This window comes from Pleurodeles waltl, chromosome 12, assembly GCF_031143425.1.
Source record: "Pleurodeles waltl isolate 20211129_DDA chromosome 12, aPleWal1.hap1.20221129, whole genome shotgun sequence".
In the NCBI taxonomy this organism is placed as follows: Eukaryota; Metazoa; Chordata; class Amphibia; order Caudata; family Salamandridae; genus Pleurodeles; species Pleurodeles waltl.
This window is the reverse complement of record NC_090451.1, coordinates 92,136,000-92,145,270: the sequence shown is the minus strand read 5'-3', so window position 1 is coordinate 92,145,270 and position 9,271 is coordinate 92,136,000. Positions and strand designations below refer to the sequence as shown.

Below are 9,271 nucleotides of genomic sequence, written 5' to 3'. Positions count from 1 at the left end.
CACCCAGTGCAGGCTTTGTTACTGGCCTCAGAGTGACAAAGGCACTCTCCCCATAGGGCCAGCAACATGTCTCGGTTTGTGGCAGGCTGCTAAAACTAGTCAGCCTACACAGATAGTCGGTTAAGTTTCAGGGGGCACCTCTAAGGTGCCCTCTGTGGTGTATTTTACAATAAAATGTACACTGGCATCAGTGTGCATTTATTGTGCTGAGAAGTTTGATACCAAACTTCCCAGTTTTCAGTGTAGCCATTATGGTGCTGTGGAGTTCGTGTAAAACAGACTCCCAGACCATATACTCTTATGGCTACCCTGCACTTACAATGTCTAAGGTTTTGCTTAGACACTGTAGGGGCACAGTGCTCATGCACTGGTACCCTCACCTATGGTATAGTGCACCCTGCCTTAGGGCTGTAAGGCCTGCTAGAGGGGTGTCTTACCTATACTGCATAGGCAGTGAGAGGCTGGCATGGCACCCTGAGGGGAGTGCCATGTCGACTTAGTCATTTTCTCCCCACCAGCACACACAAGCTGGTAAGCAGTGTGTCTGTGCTGAGTGAGGGGTCTCTAGGGTGGCATAAGACATGCTGCAGCCCTTAGAGACCTTCCTTGGCATCAGGGCCCTTGGTACTAGAAGTACCAGTTACAAGGGACTTATCTGGATGCCAGGGTCTGCCAATTGTGGAAACAATGGTACATTTTAGGTGAAAGAACACTGGTGCTGGGGCCTGGTTAGCAGGGTCCTAGCACACTTCTCAGTCAAGTCAGCATCAGTATCAGGCAAAAAGTGGGGGGTAACTGCAACAGGGAGCCATTTCTTTACACAGGGTATGCGAGTTGCAACAAACGCAAAATAGTTAGATGGAAACTAATTACAGTTCTAGACCCTGAAGTCATGTGGCTTCTTGTGAAAGTGCATCCTGGCCTTGAATTTACACCAGTCCACGTTCTGTCCATATATTCGTTGAAGGGAACATGCACCAATGTACATATGTGTTGTTCTCTGCGCACTAATCGCATAATCAAAACACTAACGGTAGTGGATTTGGATAGGTCCTGCACCACTGACCAGAGCATTTCCCCGCGCTTTAAAAGGGACGCGTTGGTACTCTCTATTTAGAGTACTTTTATGCTCCTCAGAAGAGTCGGTACTCTCCCATTAAATGTATTGCAGCAGAGCTCAGAAGTGCAGGTACTCTCCCTTTCACATTAAAGTGCAGGTACTCAGTACCGGACAGTACCTGCCAATTTAAAGCACTGGCTGTCACATTCCATTATTTGAGGGCGAAACCCAGTACGGCTTTGAGGAGGCCCCCAGTGCATGGTCTTAGCTGGTGAACTCAATACCTCCAGGCTCTGCCCATCTGAGGCGTTCTGCCAAGTGTTCTTGTGGACTGCCAAGCCCAGAATGCAGCCATGGGGAGGGTCTCACGCGCTGTTGACCTGAGACCGAAAACACTGACCATTATTCTGCATCGGCTTAAAAATGCTTCACCTAACCTCCTTCGTTATGACTGAGAAGATTTACCTATGGTCAAGGGGAAGTTCCGCTTATTGATGACACATACATCTATGGACTTCAACTACAAAAATTGCATGGCAGACATCGGTGAATGCAAATTATTCTGACCTGGCGTCCATATCCTTCCTAGGCATCACCAAGATCACCAATTTCCTACTGAAACAATTTATTAGCAAAATACATGTTTCTCTTTTTTTATGTTTGCTATTCATTTTGCAGAATAGCCCGTCTGTATTTACAATTATGCCTTCTTCTGATGCTGATCACCTCAGTTAAAAAAGATGGATTAATGGCATACCAATCTTCCTGTGTTCATTCACATTAATTTCTTAATTATTCCCCGGGGAGCTCCTTTGGTCCTTAAAGATATTACCATGTGAACGACCATATAGCCTTTGCTAGCATAATCTTACAACCCTGAAGGCCACGTTCTTCACACCGGCCATAAAGTGGCATGGTGGAGCTCAGCAAACCACTTAAATAAATTAATTGTATTCCCTCAAAATGTAACCCCATTAGCGGTCCTATAAGTGACTAGTCACTTCGTCCAGCTGAAGCACTTGGAAGCCGCTGCTAGGCAACAAAGGATGCTGCAGTGTTTCATGTAACACTATATTTTTTTGTTTCAAACTAGTAAACTGAAACCCTCGTTTTCTCCCTGCACAAATTTCACCAGACTTTACCTGGCAGCGTTTGTTATAGAAAACTGCTAGGTCAGCGCGAAATTTGCTTAATGCCACTTTGCACCAAAAATCCACGAACCTCGGAATCTCATTCCTAATTCATTACTTTCCATGTACTTCTATTTATCAAAGCACCCCTGCCTATAATGCCTTTAGTAACCACTTGTGAATAGTTAAGACAACTGTAAAATGCGTTTCAAGTGATTTCCTCGTGCATTTTGTTTTATACTTAGTATTTCATTGGGGAAAATTACTGGGCTTTGCTTATTTTCCTCATGGAAGGCCAAAACATACAGACCAAATGTGCGGGCCAGGTGACAAAACCTGCCCGGTGAGAGGGTGCCAGACAAGTTCTACTGGTAGAGACGAAGGGGGTGGAACAGTGGCATCCTGTGTGAGCTGTTTTGCTGCACAACACCCCGTTTGAGGTAATCGTGGCTGCATTCCTAAACCCGCGGTCTCAGCTCTCCGATAGGCCGGGCCAGACATGGGTGTGTGGGCCCGAAGTGTTTGCACTGGCCGGCTCCCGAGGGCTCCTGACAGGGAAGTCATTCTCCCTCGGCGCCCAGGGCGGGTCCCCGGCTGCCTCCCTCACAGCAGCTCTTCTGTCCTGTTTCCCTAATCCCTGCAGGATCTAGCACGGTTTCTACTGGCAGAATGCACCTGAACTGGCTTTGACACCTGATGGACCACAACTCCCAGAGGTCTGTGCGAGCGCGTTCTTTCCCAAGTCATTGGCATATAGAAGGGCAGGGCGGCACAGCCACAGGAGCAGCCCAGAGGGAAGGAGAGACTCTTGTGACACACAGAGGGAAGAGCCCGGCTGGTGAGCTGCTTGCTATCTCTAACTTTTGCACTTTTACTGGTAGGCGATCAGTGCTAAACTGTCACCTGTGTAGGAGCTTTCAGGAAAGGGGCGCAGCGCTATCAACTCTTTATTGTCTGGAGGGAATAACTCTAGTTTAATTTCTGCTCCAAAACTTTAGAAGGGTAAGAAATCGTCCTAGGAGCTCGGTGGAAGCTCTTACTCTTCAGCACAGCGAGGTCTTTCTTATTATTGACATGAGCTGTTGGTAAAATATTCGTAACAACAACTAGTACATTTTTAATAACTTCTTACACTTGAGCGCTTGGCGTCAAAATGCCTGTTGGAGTCAGCAGCCAGGGGAAAGGCAGGAAGGAGTAATGGCGTAATTAAAGCTGCAGTTTAAAGAATGAAATTGAAACCTTTTTTTCTATTTTGGCTCTATTTTTCTACATGAGCAGCTGTGAGGTGGCAAGAGATATTTATGGCAACATGTATATTTTCCACATTTTAGGTAATTATAGGAACCATAGAACCTCTCTGCATTCAACATTCTGAGCAAAGGCTTTTTTTAAAAATTTGTCTTGTAACTGACACTAACGTCTTTTTTGTAGCAGATATCTAACTTTTTTGAGTGTTTAATTTTGCACTACAGAGTCTACTTTTTTTCGTGTTTATAAACATCCTATCCCTTTCATATGAAAAAGCAATCCAAGCATTTAAGCGATTTGTTGGAACGGTGATTGTGTCGTGATCAGTGGCCACTCCTCCGCTGTGGTGGAGGAGCGTCACCCCCGCCCCCCACCAGCAGCTGCAAACCCTTTACTACAAAATGATAATGAACTATGTTTATTAGCGTTTTCTACTAAAAGGGGCGGGGCATTGGGGATGGCAGCGATGGAGGTGAGTGCACAGAGCACTCCTCTCAGTGCGCATTTCTTTTTGGCCGGCCGTCTTGGCCTGCAAAAAACTCATGCGCACTGTGCTCTCTCCGGGCTGGAGAGTGCAGGCACAGACTCCCACCCGGGGAGTGCCTTGGCTGCTCTGCGTCAGGATTGGCTGCAGGGCAAGCTGGGAGCCTGTGCGTAGAGCCTGAAGGAGAGGAGCGGCATGGTGGTGGCTGCGACGGCGAATGAAGGTTAGTGTATTTTTTTTAAATTTATTAATCCCCCTCTTCTCCCCCCACTGCCCGCCCCTATAAAGTCCCGCAAGCCGCTCCTGGCCATGATGTATTATAAGGGGTAAAGTGCACCCCACAGTACATTTAAAGGATATTGCAAGTCACTTCGGAGTTCTTCTCTGTGGTCAAGAAACTCCTCAGTGACTTTCAACATGCTGATAATGTATGGCAGGGTTTCTTTAGCCCATACATACATTGAGTAATCAGGGGTATCATTATCATATCTAAGAAAATCAAACACTTGTTTTTGGAACCAATGGCTTTGAGCAAAGTTCACACTTTTAACTCTCTTTTCTACTGATTGTTTAATAGTGTTAATGGTATGCATTGTAAACAAGACTTCTTACCACATTTCTGCCTTATCATAGTGCTGTGAATAAAAGAGGTTACTATTACTGAATGTAATGTTACTTTATATTGTGATCTCGGAAGGATATGGAGCTCAATTGACCTTGCTGGGATTCAGACTTGTGACCTCCTATTTACTTAATGGGTCATTTGGATAAATTAAAAAGATGCACCCACAAACCAATTATGTGTTCATATTTAACTTAGCAAGAATGTATACGTTGTGTTAATTAGTTGTATTATTTAATAATAAATTACTCGTCTGTGGTCATTTGAATAGTCAACACTAAGAGAAACAGTTCAGGTTTTGTGTGTGAGTCTGAAAGCCGCTGTTGAGAGAATGAATGTCAGAGTGAATACTCTGACAGTGAAAAGTGGTTTGAGGGATTTTGGAAATTAGATTAGGGAGATATGAAGGAAAAAAGGCATGAAAATGTCCAGATGTTTAAGACTGCATGACTATGCACACCAGACGAATGGAGAAGAATATCGATTTAATGCTCGAAAAATACAGATCTGAGAAATATATATTCAAGGTGATAGTGCCGACTTTTGACGAAGGAGTTAGATCTATGGGATATCATCTATCAACAAGCATTTGCAAATCCAATAGCTCTGGCCTTAGCAAGCATACAGCTTTTTTTTTAAAACATATAAATGTAAAGGAGGGGCCCAACAGCCTATTACAGATAAAGGGTGTTTATTGTTACAGACTCAGTGGTTCTAATGTTCTCAATCTCGAGAGGCTCATCAGGCCACTGAGCCATCAAACCACCATACATTGTGTTCAGTGAATTTTGCACTTGGTTTCACGCGCTCGTGTCTCAGCTTTGTTAAGACTTTAATTGGTGCTATAACTGGGAAATGCATTTTGCACCATTATTTTAAGAACTGTGGCATCAGCCACCCAGGAAAACTACCCATGGACTTCTACCTGAAGCATAAGTAGGCAGCCATAAAGTGTGCCCTGGGTTTTAGACATACTTGGGTAGGAACCCTAGTTAAGTCTAGTTGACAGTGTTTCGTATGACATGTGATCACTTAGCAAGTGGGAATTTCCAGGGTACTAAACTGGGAAGGAACTAACCACGGGCTCCTTCTTTTATCCAAGCTTTCTATCTTTTGTAATATGATTATATCTGGAATTTGACCTACCCTTTAATTAGATGGTGTTTAACAAGGTGTACTTTATACAAACAATGCACTCACTGTAGTATTTGTTGTAGGTTTATAAGTGTATACTTTATGTAAAAAAAAAATACTAAATACACTTGTGGAGCAGATTTGGGAAACTGGTTGCTAATGGGTTTATACTGTATGTTAATGTTTAATAAAAACTAATTTAAACTTTAAAAAACCTGAGGATTAGGAGTTCTCAGAATTGTTTTTCAAAGTTACCTTATTTTTGCAGAACTGGTAGCGCGAGTCCGGCCGTGTCCTGAGGAAAGACTCAGAAGAAAGGAGTGCACAGATGATTACTGTTGAGCTGTTCAGCGCTTTGAGGCAGGACGAGGGTGCCCTAAGCACTGTATAATTAACAATTCTATGACGTGGAATATAATATCTAAATGTGCTATGTAGAGCATAACAATACCTTACTGGCAGCTTCACCTAAAGTACTCTGCCTACAATACAAAAACAAGATTTTAAATTGTGCTCTTAAAATCTGTATTTACCCTGAAGCAGATATTAGTTATTTAACAAATAATTGTTGGGTGGCACAGGGTGTTTCGGCACACCCATCTATGCCTGTTCAAAAGAAAGTCATTTTAAATTAGGTACAAAACAAGCTGAGACAATGAGCACCAAGGAAATGCAGGAACACTTAGTAGGGTTTCCATGATGGAATTCAAGGGTCCCGCTTACGAGTTTAGGTGTTAGTTATCACTCCTGATAAACAACGATACCACGAAGTACGTTATTCATCATGTGCGATAAATACCACCTGTCAGTAGTTTGACGGGAATAACATGCATATTTTGGTGTTTAACGTACCAAGATCTACATGGTATGGTAAATACAGTACAAGTTCCCCTGTTAAATTTCAGCAGGTTTGAGTTGCCAAAATATAACAAAGATTGAGTTGTTTAATTTACCAAATCAATAAATATCAGTTGCATTAGATAAACAAAACAGTGGTTTACGCACGGGTCAGAATTAACCAACCCACTCGAAATTAGGCCTAATGTGTTTCAAGCAGTAAACTTTGCATTTGAAGAGTGCAAATAGTATTTTTTTTTTTAATCCAGGGCCTTGGTGCACAAGGAGTTCATTAAAAGACTCTGTCATTCCTAGCCCTCAAAATTTCTTGGCTCAAGGCTGTAGAAGGCAGTAGCGGCTGGTATCAGGGAAAAGTAGTGGAGTAGTGTGGGGGGACAGTAACCAAAAAAAAAAAAACTTACTTGCCGCCGGCAGTGTGGCCACTCTTCTGCCCCTCTGCTAGTGCACAGACTGAGGCTCCCAAACTCCCCTATCGCCTATCCAGACGGTGCTCTCATGCAGATAATACTATTCCCCAGCATGAGGGAAGCGCGGGGATCGGCCGGAGCGGGCTGGTTTTGTGCTCCCACAGGGGCTGGAAGACTGTGCCTGCTGTTCTCCCCCCACCAATGCAGCTAAGCTTGGTGAGATATCAGTGTGCATGTCAGTTTGGCCGTCCAAAGACAGTCGGCCAAACCGACATGCGCGCTTGCAGCAGTGCCCACTGCTCCCCCTCCGTGTTTGTTGCAGTGCTGACGTGAGGATGGCCCCATCCTCAAGACTTGGCTCCGAGAAGAAAAATTAAATGATAATAAAACTGTTTTATTTTCATTTTATTTTTCAAGTGTGCATATGTTGGCGGGGGGGCGACGGTCCTCTGCCATAACAGAAGAGATTCTGCTGATAGAAGGCTACAATCCAGCTCCATCAACTACTTCCTGCTACCAATCCCACCTTCCTGTCCAGCCCCTGTTGGTGCAAGAGCATTCTCAGAGGCAGCTTCCAAGCAGTGGCTCTCCATGCCCCTGCACTTCCGCACTTAAGTCAGGTGACCAATCATTAACAAAAATGCTGTTGTTTGGCATTTAACCAGCAAGTTTATATTATCTCTCTTATTATTATTAATCAAGTTGTGTTTAATCCTGCAGCGCCAAGAAGCTTATGCACTTGTGTTCTAATACATTTATTTAACACAATAAAATCATTTAACTTACTTTGTGAACCTTGAGTAATAAATTCTTGATGAAGCAAGAACTCACCATTTTTACAACCATGCACGTTGAATTATGCTATATAAAAAAATCAGTCTGTCGATAAGTGGTACTGCCTTGTGTGAAAAAAACATGTATATGGCCTAACTAACAGCTCCCATTTTATTTCTACATTTATAGAAGTGATCTGCAGTCTTCCTGCCACAAGCTTTGCTATTTCTATTGCTCTGAGATGAGATAATTTCCCCTCATTCTTCTGTTTAGAATCTGTTGTTGTTACTACCCTATAGTGATGATATTCTCCTCTTCCAATCAAAAGTGGTCTTGTTTTTCTTTTGAATTGCAGATAACACATTCCTTGAAACATGAGTCCCTCGGAAGCATTCAAAGCATTGGTGGCTGGAGTAGATAAGCTTGATTTCACGGTGAAGGATTCCCCATGTGATCTGCTGCTCTCTGGAGACAAGCCATTTCCATTGCTGGTGAACTCAAATGGTGAAGTTCTGGTTGCGGCCTCCTGGTACGGGAAAGGAAGAGTCCTGGTACTTACCCATGATGAGTACTTGAAAAGTCCAAAGTTTTCCAAGCTCCTCCAAAACGCTGTCAGATGGCTCCAGTCTTCTCCAGAAGCTGTGATTGGTGTCCATTCAAGTCTAAATTTCCTGCTCCAATCTCTTACCAGTGCTGGCATTCCTGCCCAATCCAGTGAGAATTTCTCTGAAACCTTCGGAGTGTACTGCATGGATGCCTATGATGACCGGCAAGCAGGTGACCTTGTTGCGTTTTTGAAGAGAGGTGGTGGGATCCTCATTGGGGGCCAGGCCTGGCAGTGGGCATCATCACATGGTGCTAAAAATGTAATTCCCAACTTTCCTGGAAACCGCATCATCGGTGTGGCGGGCATTCACTTCACACCTAACAAAGGTGTGAAAGGGATGTTTCCTGTCCCTAAAGAGATTCCTGCAGTAAAGCTGGTGATCCCGTGAGTATTGAAACCTAGCTCTGTGCATTTGAATGATCTTACATCTAATTTTATTCTAGGTTGTAGATTGCCTTGTGCTAGGGCACTGTCTCTTATTTGGGGAGAGTCAGCATAAACAAATGCTGTTGTTGTTGTATTTGGCCATGAGCTATTAGAGCCTTTGATTGAAATAAAAGTTATTTATAGACAGTCATTATCTTCTTTATTTGAATACTGTGTCATTATATTTTATCAAAAGTATTACATAATATTTTTGTTCATAGAATGCTTTGGGGTATGGAAAACATCTGTATCACATTGTGGTGCTTGAAATTTGGCAGCCCTCTGTCTGGGCTGTATTTTGCTTTTTAGAGGTGACCACCTCCCATCAATAATTGCTTTCGGACCTTTCAACGTCATCTTGGCAGGCAGGTGACTCATCCCCATCCCTTGCCGTCAGTTAGGGTTCCTGACTTGTTTTACTGATGTTTCCTCAGCCCTATCTGCCTTTCAGAACACCCCACATGTCACTGGCTCTTCAGCTCTGCTGGCATTGGAGTGCCTGTGCACTAGCCCCCCCTCCC

The 9,271-nt window shown here is 43.7% G+C and overlaps 1 protein-coding gene across 4 annotated transcripts in view; it reads left to right on the top strand.

Annotated features, from left to right (window-relative positions):
• Nucleotides 1-2,890: 2,890 nt before the first annotated feature.
• Nucleotides 2,891-9,271, top strand: part of LOC138267508 (TRPM8 channel-associated factor homolog) — a 39,605-nt gene continuing 33,224 nt past the window's right edge. The window contains exons 1-2 of one of the 4 annotated variants that reach the window (XM_069216507.1): nt 2,891-3,028; nt 8,073-8,708. In XM_069216507.1, the coding sequence (XP_069072608.1) occupies nt 8,092-8,708 (617 nt within the window). In that variant the 5' untranslated portion in view covers nt 2,891-3,028; nt 8,073-8,091. Of the gene's footprint in view, nt 3,068-3,952; nt 4,146-7,369; nt 7,564-8,072; nt 8,709-9,271 lie in introns of those variants that run through there. The other 3 variants (XM_069216508.1, XM_069216509.1, XM_069216510.1) reach the window with 3 other exon arrangements.